This window comes from Kogia breviceps, chromosome 1 (genome assembly GCF_026419965.1).
Source record: "Kogia breviceps isolate mKogBre1 chromosome 1, mKogBre1 haplotype 1, whole genome shotgun sequence".
In the NCBI taxonomy this organism is placed as follows: domain Eukaryota; kingdom Metazoa; phylum Chordata; class Mammalia; order Artiodactyla; family Physeteridae; genus Kogia; species Kogia breviceps.
This window is the reverse complement of record NC_081310.1, coordinates 156455429-156471381: the sequence shown is the minus strand read 5'-3', so window position 1 is coordinate 156471381 and position 15953 is coordinate 156455429. Positions and strand designations below refer to the sequence as shown.

General features: G+C 43.9%; 1 protein-coding gene across 1 annotated transcript in view; it reads left to right on the top strand.

Annotated features, from left to right (window-relative positions):
- The first annotated feature begins 8556 nt into the window (after positions 1-8556).
- MROH7 (maestro heat like repeat family member 7) overlaps positions 8557-15953 on the top strand; it is a 44683-nt gene continuing 37286 nt past the window's right edge. The window contains 2 exon segments of the mRNA XM_059062988.2: positions 8557-9144; positions 9146-9782. Coding sequence (XP_058918971.1) covers positions 8557-9144; positions 9146-9782 — 1225 coding nt within the window.

Sequence of the window (15953 nt, the reverse complement as noted above, 5' to 3'; positions counted from 1 at the left end):
TCTCAGATCCACTCCTGGCTCTTCCCTTGCCCTGCACTGAGTTAACCCCTGCCTCCCTTCTCACTGCCTTCCAGCTGCCTCAGCCAATGGGAGGCGCTGGCAGGAGCATGGTGGGTGGAAGGGGAGAGGCAGAGTGTATTTTGTCATCTCTCTCCTTCTGCTTCAGAGAACATGTCCAGCAATGAATTGCTCTGTCTGCCTATGGCGCCCACTCCTACCAGGTGACCCAGGAACCTGGGCTTCTGTGTCCCTTCCTACTGCCCATTTGGCTTCTCAGCTATCACTGTGGAACCATGTCCCTGGAATAAATTCCCTCTGTTTTAAATACTCAGTATGGTTTCTTGCTTTCCTGGTTGGACCCTGACTGATCCAGGAGCCAACTGAATGGATGCCCTAATGAAAGCAAGGAGTGTGGAAGAGGTCCCAGGTGAGAGAGAGGAGACCCAAAGCCAGAATCCTGGGGGACACAGATGTAGGGAGTGTTGGGTGGGTGGAGACTCTGAAAAGGACACAGGAGAAAAAGAATCTGGGGCAGGGAGAGGACCAGCAGAGTGAAGTGCCCCAGGGGCCAAGGAAGGAGAAAATTTGGAGCATCGTAAGGTAGATGTTCCAGAGAAGGCAGAGAATGAAGATGAAAGACAAGCCTTTCAAGTCAGCCATGGCCTCAGAGGCAGAACCTCAGTGGAGAGGAGGTGGCAGAGATTAAATGCTTAAGAACAGGGCAGGGAGTGAGGTGGAGGAGGCCAAAGTGAGAATAAGACATTTCTTCAGGAGATACTTACTGAAGTATTGAAATACTGACCCAAGTATACTTGGTACCAGGTATGGGTCTGGCCTCGGGTACCAGACATGCAAAGATGAATAAGACGTCATCTCTGTTCTTAAAGCATTCTCAGTTTAATGGAGGAAATAATCAAGTTACCAGAAATTTATAGCACACTGTAATAAGGTGTAATAATGCTGCAAGAGCAGAGGAGAAAGTCCTAAAACAGCTGTGGGGAGGGGCTCATGACGGACTTCCTAGAGAAGATACCACTGGGTTTTGACAAATGAGTAGGAGTTATGCAGATGAAATGGGGAGGAATGGGAGGGAAACAGCATTCTGGTTGGAAGGAACAGCATGAGAAAAGGCACAGAGGCAAGAAACACCACTATGAGTTCTGGGAAACCACTGTGTTGCTAAAGCAGAAATTGTGTAGGAGGAAATTGTAGGAGATGATTGAATAATGAACTAGAAACATCAATGGGGGCCAGAAGGCAGTGGGATATTCACTTTGATGTGCTAAAATAGAATAACAGACACCCTAGAATTCTACATGCAGTGACAATATTTTCAAGAATGAGGACAAAATTTTTTTGTAAACAAAAACTAAAAGAGCTTATCACTAGTAAACTCTTATTAAGGAATTTATCAAGGCTATTCTTTTTTTTTTTAAGGCTATTCTTTAAGCAGAAGGAAATGGATCCCAGATGGAAGGTCTGAGATTGAATTAAAAAAATGATTGCTACCGAGCCAAACGTGGGTCCACTTGCTCACCTGTGTGAAATAAAGCCAATCTACCAACACCAGGCTGTGATAAAGGAAAGTGCAGCATTTATTGCTGGGCGTCAAGCAAGGAGTTTAGGCAGCTAGTGCTTAAAAGACCCGAACTCCCTGATGGCTTTAGGGAAAGGTTTTTAAGGACAGCCTGAGGGAGGGAGGTTGTGGGGAGTGTGATCAGCTGGTGGACATTCTTCTGATTGGTTGGTTGTGCGGTAATAGGGAGTCAACATCATCAACCTTCTGGTTCCAAGAGATCTGGGGTCTACGTGCTGTGGGTGGCATACAGTTAACATCTTCCATCAGGTGGGGCTTTCAGTATCTGAAAAATAGCTCGAAGGACATGACTCAGGATATTATCTATGGCCCTTGAGGAGGAACTAAAAGTTCTTGATTTTGTTTAATGGTTACACTTATTATTTTGTCTTGCTTAACTCTGACTCTTTGCTTCTGCATTTTCTCACTTCTCTGATTAAATTTATTCTTTAGAACTTGGGGAAGGCCTAGGAGGCTAAAGTTTTTCTACAAACAAGAGACAGGTGGAGGAAAAGGAGGGGTGTTGTGTCCAGGAAGGCCCCATAGAGTCCTGCTCGGTTACATGATCAGACAAAATATTGGTGAGATATTGGTTAAATCTAAACAAACACTGATTGCATAAAACAATGATGTCTAATTGGTAGGATTTAAAAATCAGAACAGGACTAAAATAAAGGATCACAATGGTATATAAGTTGGCTGATTAGTGTTAAACTCTTCTCAGGTCCTTATGTCTTTTGTTTTCTGATTTTTCTGGAGGAAGATAACAGTATTACTTAATTTTAGATTTTTCTATGTAAAGCATGCACGTTAAAATGGCTAGAGTAACCCCAAGGAATAGATACAAAATATGTAAATTCCATACAGATAGAAAAGGGGAAAAAAGGAGTGAGAGAAGAAAGGCAAATTCAATAATCCTAAAGAAAGGAAAAAGGAAGACAAATAAGATAAAAATTTAAAAGGAGAGATTCTACTTCTGGTAATGGCAAGGGTAGCTCCTATCAGACCAACCCTCCTAGAGATAGCAATTATGAGCTCTGGACAAAATATGAAGAACAACTAACTTCCTGAAGGCTCTGGAAAGAGATCAAAAGCAGGAAGAAACTAGAGAAGGGAGCCAACATTGAGAAGAAGGAACAGCCAACACATGCAAAAATATGTAAAATCTCACAAATTTAATATTGAACCAAAGAAGCCAGAAGCAAAAGAGTCTGTGCTGTAGAATTCCATTTGTATAAAGTACAGAAACAGGCAAATCTAAACAGTACTGTTAGAAGTCAGGATAGCACTTACCCTCCGTGGGGGTGGATAGTGACTGGAGGGTTGCTGGGATCCTGGTGGGTTCTATTTCTAGATCTGGGTGCCTGTTACGTGGGTGCGCCCACTTGGTGAAGATTCATCAAAATTGACATGGTATGTGCAATTTTCTGTATGTATATGGTGCTTCAGTACACACTTAAAAAATTGAAAACGGAGCAGAAACAAGGCATGTAGGTAGGCAAAGGCAGACTGTGAAGGGGCCTCAATTCCAGACCAAGGAGTGTGGATGTGACCTTGTGGGGAGTGGGAGGGCTTAAGGGGAAATGAGCTGTCAGGGATGCTCCCTTAGCTGCAGGATGGAGCTGGATTTTATTGTGAAGACTGGCCAGAATCTGGGTTTCCGATGATGATGAGGACCTCAGCCAGGACAGAGGGTATGGAGTTGGAGGGACAGGACAGCTCTGGAAGCAGAAGGACGAGGTGATTTATTGGGTGCTTGAGGCCAGGGAAGGAGAGGGAGGAGTCAAAAAGGGTTCTTGTCACTGCAGGTGAAGAGCGGAGTGAGGGGCTGCGGGGAAAGAAGCAAGTTTGCTGGAGGATTTTTTCTGAGAGGCCATGTTGGGAGGCCACGGAAACAAACAGGTGGAAGACCAGCTAAGCAGCAGGGGGGGTGGGAGGTGCAGGGCCAGGAGTGGGGAAGGCAGGGGGCTGGGGGAGGGGCCAGAAAAGGCGAGATCCCAGGTCGACAGAAGGGAGCCCACTCTCCAGAGCTGACACACCTGGGGGTGGGGACTACGTGTGAGGAGGCAGGTTTCCGGGGCCTTAGAACTCAGAACATCACGTGACAGACACAGACTCTCCTAGGGTCTCAGGATCTGGATGAGTGGGAATACAGCTTAGTGGACAGTTCCACTACTGTTTTGAAGTTTGAAGTCACTGGTTGTCTTAATTAGCTTAGTTATTGCTCAGCATTAAGCAGCTTGTCTTTAGGAAGATAATAGCATTGCCTTCATTTCCTTATCACAGAATCCAGGTTTCACATTCTGGGTCTCCTGGCCTGCTCCACCTCCACACTGTTACCTGAGCCTGCGGAAGCAGGGTGGAGCCAGAGAGAGACAAAGGACACATGCAGTGTCCTAGCTCATGACCTTGGGCTAATCTTTTCCCTCTGTGGGTCTCGGTTTCCTCGTTACAGGTTGTCTGATTACAAGCACTTTGCACACACAGCACTACCCACGAGATTCTATCTCAGGTCTGCTGTGCCCCAAACCTGCCCTGTTCCTTGGAACCAGTCTGTCACCAAAAATAAATGGAGGCATAAGGTCGCAGGGTGAGGGGCTTTTATGGGGAGGCTTGAATGCCAGGCAAGGAAGTCAGTCTTCGTTTGAGCTAGGTCATTTCATTTATAAAAAAAATTAATTTATTTTATTTTATTTATTTTTGGCCGAGTTGGGTCTTCATTGCTGCGCGTGGGCTTTTTCTAGTTGCAGCGAGTGGGGGCTACTCTTCATTGCAGTGCGCGGGCTTCTCATTGCAGTGGCTTCTCTTGTTGCGGAGCACGGGCTCTAGGCTGCAGGCTCAGTAGTTGTGGTGCACGGGCTTAGTTGCTCTGTGGCATGTGGGATCTTCCTGGACCAGGGCTTGAACCCATGTCCCCTGCACTGGCAGGTGGATTCTTAACTGCTGTGCCACCAGTGAAGGCCTGTTTGCCCATTTTTTAATTGGGTTGTCTTTTTGTTGTTAAGTTTTAAGAGTTCTTTGTATGTTCTAGATATTTGACTCTTATCAGGTAAACGTTTTACAAATATTTTCTCACATGCTGTAGGTTGTGTTTTCAGTTCCTAATAGTATCGTTTGATGCACAAGTTTTTAATTTTGCTGATGTTCAGTTTACCTATTTTTTCTTCTGTTGCTTATGCTATTGGTGTCATATCTATGAAATCATTGCCAAATTCAAGGTCATGAAAATTTATGCCTATGTTTTTGCCTATGTATTTATGCCTCTTATATTTAGGTCTTCAATCCATTTTGAGTTAACTTATGTATCTAGTGTGAAAAGGGTCCAATTTATTCTTTTAGATATTGATTTCCAGTTGTCCCACCACCATTTGTTGAAGAGACTATTCTTTCCCCACGGAAAGGAGTTGGCATCCTTGTCAAAAATCAATTGACCATAGATGCATGGATTTACTTCTGGACTCTCAGTTCTATTCCATTGGCCTATATGTCTATCCTTTTGCCAGTACCACACTACTGAATGTAATTTTAAAGGAAGATCTTTGTGGCTCCATTTGGAAAATGGTTTGTTGGGAGCTGTCCTTACACACAGAGACCCTTGTTGAGAGGGCAATTCGAAGACAGAGCCCCAAAGCAATGGGAGCTGTACTTGGGTTTAGCAGTGGCGATGGAGATATTTGGGAGCTTTTCTGGAGCCAGAATTAGCAGAACTTGGCCAAATTTGGATTCAGCAAGTGAAGAAGAGAGTAGTCAAGGATAATATTTTTTCTGGCTTGGGTAATGGTGCCAGTTTCTTGCAATGTAGGAGAATAAGAGGGTCTGATTCGGAGGAAAGCTGGCATGTTCTGTTTCGGATTCTCTAGATCTGAGGTACCTCAGTGTCAGGTGTGTGTGCATACATATTCACATGAGAGCCTAACACATTCCAGGCCTATACGACTGATAAACATGTTCTCAAAGAGGAACTGGAAGACCCACTGATAGTTCCTCCTCCTGAGAGCTCCAGAAACCCCAGTTAAGGGCCTGGAAGCGTTCACAGAAGTGGAGGAGAGAGGATGGGAATTGGTCTGTGGTTCTCTCGGTCTCTGACTGGACTAGGTGTTTTATGGCCTCCCTCTACTCTCCTTATTTGGGGCCCCAGAGCTTGGGGGCAAAGATCAATAGGCAGCTGTGCAGTGACCTCCTTTAGCTCTCTTGGGTCCCACCCAAGCCCCTCAACAACCATCACTTTTCCCAGTGCACAACTTCCCTTTGGTGGAGGGTAAGATATGGGCTGTCCCCCACTGTCAGGCAGCTCTGAAGCCTTGCCTGTCTGTTGCAGGGTGGAGAAGGAGGACTGAGGGAACAAGAGAAAGTGGGGGAGATCGCTCTTTTCTCATGGATGAAGGAGGGTCAACCAGAACTGGGACATGTGCCTTCCTGCCCAGTGACCAGTATTGTGCCTCTGCTGTATCAGAGGGGTAGAAATTATTCACTTTCACAGGCTAAACCGGTGAGGCCTTACAAAATCCTGCTGACTGCATCATAGGCTGTACCTGACTCATATTTTTTTTCAGGTTGAAAATGCCTCCCTTTGTTAACTATAGCCTCTCTGTGTGTGTGTGTGTGTGTGTGTGTGTGTGTGTGTGTGTGTGTCTGTGTGTCTGTGTGTCTGTGTGTCTGTGTCTGTGTGTTTCACGAGAGGAGAATTCTGGTGGGGTGATCCAAGGCTTTTTGGAGCCTGAGCCTTTTTATAATTTTGAGGCTCCTCTTTCAATAGAAGAAGACAAAATGTGAACACAAAATTAAGGACAGTCCCTTTGGAAAAGAACTGTATGAGCAAGGAGCCTTGATATTTTAAATTTCATTAGCTTCAGGTTAAAATCACCTCTGGTGCTGATGGTAGGTGAACACTTCCTTCCTCTGAGGCAGATTGCAAAGTTCTGCATGAACTGCTTGCTTGGGGGTGAAGGCAGTTCCCGCTGGGCTCTGAGCACCTTACTGCTCTCTGCCCACAGTGCCTTGCAGAGAGTAACAGAACAAGTACTAACATTTAGAGAAGAACTTCAGTGGGCCACGTGGGCTGCATGCCAGACACTGAGACTTCAACTGCTCTTGGGTGGTAGGCTTTATGCTCCCCATATTAGAGATGAGGAGGATGAGAGCCAGAGCGGGAGTGTCTCTTCCCCAGATTTACTAACATTACTAGGAGGATGAGCTGAGATTTGAACCCAGGACAACATGACTCCAGATCTATGTTTTTCCAAAGCCAAGCCATAAACATGCACAGCAAAATTTATGGGATGAGTAAATGACTTAGTGCATAAATGAATAATAAATGAATACGTGTTGAAATGAACTAGTGACAGAATGGATGAATGAATGAAGAAATAAAAAGATGAAATAACAAGCTCATTTATTGAAAATTTACTGTGTGCCAGGTGCTGTGCTAGATTCTTATGGATCTTCTTGTCTAGTGGGGAAACCAGATATTGTGTGCCAAGAAAGGGGAAGTGGATAAGATGCCCCGGGGACTTATAAGTGGACCTCACCTGTCTGGGGGACCTGGAAGGCTCAGAACATATAAGCTAAAATCTGAAGGGGTGAAGCTGTGGGTGTTAGTCAGGGAATGTGGCTGGAGAAGGGGGTGCCCCACCTATGGAGGGCCAGAATTAACCTGGGAGCTTGGCTCTTTGGAGAAACTCAAAGGAGTTGAGGGATGTTGGAATGAAGAGGTGGGGTATAGAGGGAGCATGGAGGGGCAAGAAGGGAGAAAAGGGAGTTGGGGCCAGACACAGAAGGGCCTTTTAGGTCCTGCTAAGGATTGGGGATGCTGTCCTGAAGACAATGGGAAGCCATTGAGGGTAGGAAGTCAGGTGGCATAAAGAGGTGGTCTTGGCTGCCCTGAGGGCCAGTGGTGTGGGTCATCCTTCTCCCCTTGACCTCCACTTCCTTAAGTACATAATGCAGTAATCATATCTAACTTCTGGGACTCTGTGTGTGCGTGCAGGGAGATTTTGTTAGCAGATGTGCGTGCCTGGCCTTTAGACTTTGCTCAGTAAGTGTTGAAAAAGCCACTCTTGCCTGACTTGCTGTCCTTTTGCATCTCCTCCCAGGGACCAACTCCTGCTTAAGAACACCATGCACACAGGTGAGCTGTCCCTACAATTCCCATAAGAAGGGTGGCCCAGGTATGGAGGTAGGTTAGAGTGGGAGGACTGGGGAGTTCAGCCAGCAGTCAGATTGCTGGGCTGAGACAGGCTCTGTTTTGGATGATTTTGCCCCAGGTTCTCCTCCATGCAGTCTGCCTCACCCAGAGCAAACTGCTAAGGGCAGTGGGCAGCTCTGTCAAGGCTGCTTTGGGAATCTAGAACCACAGTCATTCACAGAATAGTTCTAGAAACTTAGGAGCTGGCTGGAAGTAGGGTAAGTAAGGAGGCTCCCCCTTCCCTTTTTCTGCCTTAAGGGGGATCCTCATTTGTCTAGTATTTATGGACTTCTTACTGTGGACCTGGCATTGTGTTAGGTGCTGGGGTTGCCCCTGGCACTAAGATGTGCATAGTTCTCTCCAGCGGGGAGCTCATCTCTAGCAGGGGCTGGACCACTAAAAAAGTCATTGGAATAAAGTGCCATGAATCATTTGCTCAGAAGAGTGGGATCGGCAAGGAGAGTAGGAGGAGGTTCCAGGACAAGGCAATTGCATTTAAGGGCCGTGAGCTGCAAGGAAGCAGGGTGTGGTCAAAGAAGGGAACACAGGGGATGGGGCTGGAACTGAGAGAGCCAGGGGAGAGCCGTGCAGGACGGGACTGGACAGGTGGGCTGGACGTGGTCATGAAGGACCTTGTAAGTCACCCCAGGGACTTCATGCTAAGGATGGTGGGGAGCCATGGAAGGGTTTCAACAGGTGAGGCTCAATTTGCCTTTCTCCCTCTCAGGAGCGCAACAGTAGGCTATCGGACAGAAGGGGGCAGTGGCATTGAGAGATCTCCAGACCAGGCAGGGCCATGAATCCAGGGGCTAGTCTGGTCCTCCGTGAAGACACAAAGATGATACCCACTCTCAACTCCACTGAGGCCCCTGGTTTAGGCTCTGGCACCATCTCTGGGCCCAACCTAGATACAGACCTTGTTCCTGTCTTGAATCCACCCCTGGGTCCTGGCTTGGTTCTTGTTCCAGACCTTAATCCAGCTCTGAGTCCTGTCTCAGAGGAGGCCCCTGGCCTGGCATCTGATAACACCCCCAGACCTGATGACAGCAGGGCCGCAGCTCCAGCCTCCCTCCAGATCACCACTGCCCACTCTGGTGAAGCCTTGGGTTTGGATTCCAATCACATCTCGACAGCTGACTCACAGGGGGCCCTAAGTCCAGCCTCAAACCTCGTTCTGAGCCCTGGCTCTACGGAAGCCCAGGGTCGGAGCTTGGGGAACCACTCTGGGCCAAATTCTGAGGAGGCCTTCAGCTCCCTCCCAAGCAAGATTTTTGATTTGGGTCAGAGTAACTCCAATCCTTCCAGGCCTGAATCAAACCCATTTAAAAGGCCTTATTCAAAAGAAACCCTTGTTCTGGGCCAAAGCATCTCCAGGCCGGGCTCAAAAATCTCTCCTTACTCCAGCCCCAAACTCTTCTCTCGATCCTGATTCCAATCAGCTGCTCAGTGTGAGCTCAGGAAACACCTCCAAGCTGGACCTGAATGCAGCTCCAAGTTCTCCTGGGTCCCTAATGCCAGACATGAACGAGACCATCACTTTGGTTTCACATAACATCTCTGGATCTGTTTCAAAAAGAACCTTTGGTGCAGCCTGAAACACGAGTTCCAATGGAACCATCAACATGGCTTCAAATGACAATCCCAAGTCTGATTTGAACATGACTGTCACTCAGGCCTCATGCTTGACCCTGGTTCCTGGTTCCAGCGAGGCTATCAGCCTGCGCTCCAGCACCCAGGCACCCAACTCCACCCCTTCTCCACCCTCGTGCATGACCCCGATCCTGGGCTCCATTGAGACTCTGAGCCTGGTTTCCAGCCTCATTGTCAGTGACACCTCCACCCTGACACCGAGCAGCCAGCAGGACTGTTCCAAGGACAACAGCATCCACACAGTGCCCCTGGAGGGGAATCCGGGGAGCTGGAGCAAGATGACTAGTGTCGAGGTGGGCAAGTTCCCATTGGGGTTCCCCACCAGTGACACCATGAACAAGGACTCCACAGCCTTCCAGAGCATCCCTCAGGGTGAGTAAGGCCAGAGCGCCAGCCCCAGAGAAGACACTGACCTAGAAGAACTCTATTCAGACTTGTAGGGCAGGGAAGGGAGAGGAGAGGGGAAAGGAAGGGAAGAGCATGCAATGGATAACGTGCAATATATTAACTATACGTGAGAAGGGAACAGCATGCAATGAATAATATGCAATATATTAATTATACATGAGAGATCTAGTGCTTGCTGTGTGACTTGGGGCAAGTTACTTAATCTCCCTGAGTTTCAATTTTCTTAACTGTAATATAATATCTCCATATAATAATACTTGCATTCTGTCCAAATTATAAGTCAGCTAACTAACTATACCTTCCTTTCTTTATTGATAAATTTCAGGTCTGTCTTCTCAAGTCAAAGTTTGAACAGTGGAGCAGGCAGGCTTGAGTTTTTGAGGTCCCCACCTAAGTGAAGCCTTGGGGTCCTATCTGGAACCTGTGGCTCACTTCTGATGTTCTGTAAAGGAATCCCCCACCAGTTTTTGATGTTGTGAAGATCTTCTCCCAATTATTTATATCTCCAAATATTTTTGTTTGTTCATGCACCAATACCATATTGCAATTAAAAAAATTTACCATGGCTTTGCAAGTATACATTCATACACTGATAGGGTGAAAACTCCTCTTTAAAGTTCTCAAGACTATTCTGAGGACAACAGCATCCACACCATGCCCTGGAGGCTATTTGAATACCCTCATTCTTCCATATACATTTTAAAATGCATTTGTCTAGGTCCTCAAAATATCTTTCTGGCATTTTTATTGGAGTGTTATTAATCTATCCATCTATTGGAGTTTTACTTTATTTTTTTAATTTAAAAAAAATTTTTTTATTATTTATTTATTTTGCGGTACGCTGGCCTCTCACTGTTGTGGCCTCTCCCGTCACCGAGCCCAGGCTCTGGACGCGCAGGCTCAGCGGCCATGGCTCACAGGCCCAGCCGCTCCGCGGCATGTGGGATCTTCCTGGACCGGGGCACGAACCCATGTCCCCTGCATCGGCAGGCGGATTCTCAACCACTGCGCCACCAGGGAAGCCCAAAACAAAGATTTTTGTTTGTTGGTTAGTTTGTGTATTTCAATTTGTCGCGAGTACACTTAGCATGCCTGTATCAACAGATTCAAATTCCGGCAAAGGGACAGGTCTCCCCGGTGTCCCCTGCATCGGCAGGCAGACTCTCAACCACTGCGCCACCAGGGAAGCCCTATTTTTTTATTTTTTAAAATTTATTTATTTATTTATTTATTTTTGACTGCACTGGGTCTCCGTTGCTGCACGTGGGCTTTCTCTAGTTGTGGCGAGTCGGGGCTACTCTTCGTTGCGGTGTGCGGCCTTCTCATTGCGGTGGCTTCTCTTGTTGCGGAGCACGGGCTCTAGGTGCACAGACTCAGCAGTTGTGGCTCGCGGGCTCTAAAGCACAGGCTCAGTAGTTGTGGTGCCTGGGCTTAGTTGCTCCGTGGCATGTGGGATCTTCCCGGACCAGGGCTCGAACCCGTGTCCCCTGCATTGACAGGTGCATTCTTAACCACTGCGCCACCAGGGAAGTCCCAAGTTTTACTTTATATGGGATATATCCTTTACTAGAATTTAAAAAATTCTCCATAAAAGACTAGTGCATTTTTGGATAGGTTAATTATTAGGTACTTTACAGTTCTTATTGCTACCATGAATCATACTTATTTTCTAATACAATTCTTATTTTGTACTGATGATGCTGATGATGTAGAGAAACTTTGTTTACCCAGTTGGTCTTTTTGTTTAAACAGCTTTATTGAGCTAAAACTTACATATCATAAAAGTCACTCAAAGTGTACAATTTAATGGTTTTAAAATATACATAGAATCATGCAACCATCACCACCACAATCAATTTTGAACATTTTCCAAAGTGGCTGAACTATTTTACATTCCCACCAGCAGTATATGACACTTGTTATTGTTTGTCTGTCTTTTTTTTTTTTTAACAAAAAGCTAGGAATCCTTTTGAATTTCTTAAAATTATTTTTATCTTTTATTTTTATATAATGTTAAATGTTACACTCCATTTACAGTTATTACAAACTATTGGCTATATTCCCCATGTTGCACAATACATCCTTGTAGCCTATCTTACACCCAATAGTTTGTACCTCCCACTTAATTGTCTTTTTGTTGTTGTTGTTGTTGTTGTTTTTGCGGGCCTCTCACTGTTGTGGCCTCTCCCGCTGCGGAGCACAGGTTCTGAACGCGCAGGCCCAGCGGCCATGGCTCACGGGCCCAGCTGCTCCGCGGCATGTGGGATCTTCCTGGACGGGGGCACAAACCCGTGTCCCCTGCATCAGCAGGCGGACTCTCAACCACTGCGCCACCAGGGAAGCCCATGTCTGTCTTTTTGATTATAACCATCTTATTGGGTATGAAGTATCTCATGGTGGTTTTGATTTGCATTTCCCTGAAGGGTAGTAATATTGAATGACTTTTCATATGCTATCAGCCACTTCTATATCTTATTTGGATAAATGTCAATTCAAATCCTTTGCCCACTTAAAAATTGGGCATGTCTTTTTATTACTGAGTTGTAAGTGATCTTTATATATTGTAGATATGTTATATCCCTTATCCCCAGAGAAGATATATACCTTATCAGATATATAATTTACCAATATTTTTTAACCTATGGGTTGTCTTTTTGCTTTTTTCATGGTGTCCTTTGAAACACAAAAGTTTTTTTTTTTTTTTTTTTTTGCGATACACGGGCCTCTCACTGTTGTGGCCTCTCCCATTGTGGAGCACAGGCTCCAGACGCGCAGGCTCAGCGGCCATGGCTCACGGGCCCAGCTGTTCCGTGGCATGTGGGATCTTCCCGGACCGGGGCACGAACCCGTGTCCCCTGCATCGCAGGCGGATTCTCAACCACTGCGCCACCAGGGAAGCCCCCACAAAAGTTTTAAATTTCATTGATGTCCAGTTTATTTTTTCTTTCATTGTTGATGCTTTTGGTGTCATATTTAAGAAATTATTACCTAATCCAAGATCATGAAAATTTATGCCTATGTTTTCTTCTAAGAGTTTTATAATTTTAGTTCTGAAATTTAGGTCTTTGATCCATTTTGAGTTAACTTTTGTATATGGTGTGAAATTGGGGTCCAACTTCATTCCTATGCATGTGGAGTCCAGTTATTATTGTGATATAATTCACATATTATACACTTTACCCACTTAAAGTGAACAATTCAATGGCTTTTGGTATATTATTAATCTTTTAAAAATTGTAGTAAAATATATATAACATACATTTGCCATTTTAAACATTTTTTAAAATAAATTTTTTTATTTTATTTTTGACTGTGCTGGGTCTTTGTTGCTGTGCGTGGGCTTTTCTCTAGTTGTGCCTAGTGGGGGCTACTCTTCATTGTGGTGTGTGGGCTTCTCACTGTGGTGGCTTCTCTTGTTGTGGAGCACGGGCTCTAGGCGCATGGGCTTCAGTAGTTGTGGCATGCGGGCTCAGTAGTTGTGGCTCACGGGCTCAGTAGTAGTGGCTCGCGAGCTCTAGAGCGCAGGCTCAGTAGTTGTGGCGCATGGGCTTTGTTGCTCTGCGGCATGTGGGATCTTCCCGGACCAGGGCTTGAACCCATGTCCCCTGCATTGGCAGGCAGATTCTTAACCACCATGCCACCAGGGAAGCCCTTAAACATTCAGTGGCATTAGTCACACTCACAGTATTGTGTAACCATTACCACTATCTATTTCCAAAACTTTTTCATCATCCCAAATAGAAGGTCTCATCATAGGCAATAACTCCCCATTCCTCTCTCCCCAGTCCCTCATAAGCTCTAATCTACTTTCTGTCTCTATGAATTTGCCTACTCTAGGTAACTCATGAAATGGAATCATACATTTGTCCTTTTGTACCTGGTTTATTTCACTTAGCATAACGTTCATCCATGTTGTAACATGTATCAGTACTTCATTCCTTTTTATGGTTGGATAATATTCCAATGTATGTACCACATTTTATTTGTCCATGGACAAATATTTGGGTTGTTTCCACTTTTTGGTTATTATGAATAATGCCGCTATACACATCAGCACAGAAGTATCTGTTTGAATGCTTGCTTTCAATTCCTTTAGGTATATACTAGGGGTGGAATTGCTGGATCATATGGTAATTCTATGTTTAGCTTTTTGAGGAACAGCCAAATTATTTCCCATAGCAGCTGTACAATTTTGCATTCCCTCCAGAAATGTACAAGGGTGCTAAAGTACAAGGGTTCCAATTTCTGCACTACTAATCTCTCCTTGCTAACACTTGTTATTTTCCATTTTTTAGAAAACGTTTTTATAATAGCCATCCTAAAGAGTGTGAAGTAGTATTTTATTGTGATTTTAATTTGCATTTCCCTAATGACTAATAATGTTGAGCTTTTTAACATGCTTATTTGCCATTTGTATATCTTTTTATGGAGAAATAATTATTCAATCCTTTACCCATTTTCAAATTTGGTTGTTTTTTTTGTTGAGTTTTAAGAGTTCTTTACACATTCTGGATATTAATTCCTTATCAGATATACAGTTTGTAAATATTGGCACCCATTCTGTGAGTTTTCTTTTCATTCTTTTGACATTGTCCTTTGATGCATAAAAGTGTTTAATTTTGATGAGAACCAATTTGTCTACTCGTTTATTATCTGTTATTTTGGTGTTATGTTCAAGAAATTGTTGCCATATCCAATGTTATGAAGATTTCCCCCTATGTTCTCTTCTAAGAGTTTCATAGTTTTAGCTTTTAAGTTTAGTCTTTAAGTTAATTTTTGTATGTAGTATGAGGTAGGGGTCCAACTTCATTCTTTTGCATGTGGATATCCAGTCTTTCTAGCATCATGTGTTGAAAAGAACATCATTTTTCCACTGAATGGTCTTGAGACCTTTGTCAAAAATCAATTGACCATATATATGAGGGTTTATGTCTATTTTATTCCATTGGTCTTTATGTCTGTCCTATGCCAGTACCACACTGTTTTGATTTCTATAGGTTTGTAGTGAGTTTGAAATCAGAAAATATGAGTCTACCAACTTTGTTCTTTTTCAAGATTGTTTTGGCTATTTAGGGTCAATTTTTGTTTTTTAATAGGAGCATTTTGTCTGTTTGGATTTTTAAAAACAACGTATTTTCAAACTGTATCTGTCTTTTAAAAACTTTTTCAAAGTATATAATATATATCAGTAAAATATGTAAAGTGCACTACTAACCTTAAGTGTACAGCTTGATGAATATTTACATACATATACACACTGGTAACTACCACCCAGATCAAGACACAGATCTTTTCCAGCATCCCAGAACCTTCCCTTGTGATCCTTTCCAATCAATACCCTTTCTTCTGGAGCAGGGTTTCTCAGTCTTGGCACTATTGATATTTTGTGTTAGGTAGATCTTTGTTGTGTGAGTGTGGGTGCGTGGGGAGCTGTTCTATGCATTGTAAGATGCATCCCTGGACTCTGCCCAATAGATGCTAGTAGTAACATCCCCCCTCACAAGTTGCCCTCAGTTATCAACAGCCATAGAGGGAACAATTCTGATTTGTATCACCATAGACTAGTTTTGCCTGTTTTTGAACTTCTTATCAATAGGATACTATAGTATATACTGTTTTAACTCTGGCTTCTTTAGCCCAACATGATGTCATTTAGATTCATCCACATTGTTGCATGTATCATAGTCTATTCTTTTTATTGTTTTGCAGTATTCCATCTTATGAACATACCACAATTTGTTTATCCATTTTTTGCTGATGGACATTAGGATTTTTTCTACTTTTTGGATATTATGAATAAAGTTACTTCGAACATTTTCATACATGTCTTTTGGTACACAGCTACATTTATTTATCTAGAAGAGGAATTTTTGGGTCATAGCATAAGCATATGTTTAGCTTTAGTAGATATTGCCAATTTTTCAAAAGTGGTTGAATTAATTTATCGTCTCACCTGTGAGAGTTCCAACTGCTCCACATCCTCACAAACATTTGGTATTGTTTGTTTTCAAAATTTTAGCCATTCTGTTTGGTGTTTAATGATATTTTGGTGTGATTTTAATTTGCATTTTTTGATGACTACTGATGTTAAGCATCTTTTAATATGATTATTGTCAATTTGTATATCCTTTTTTA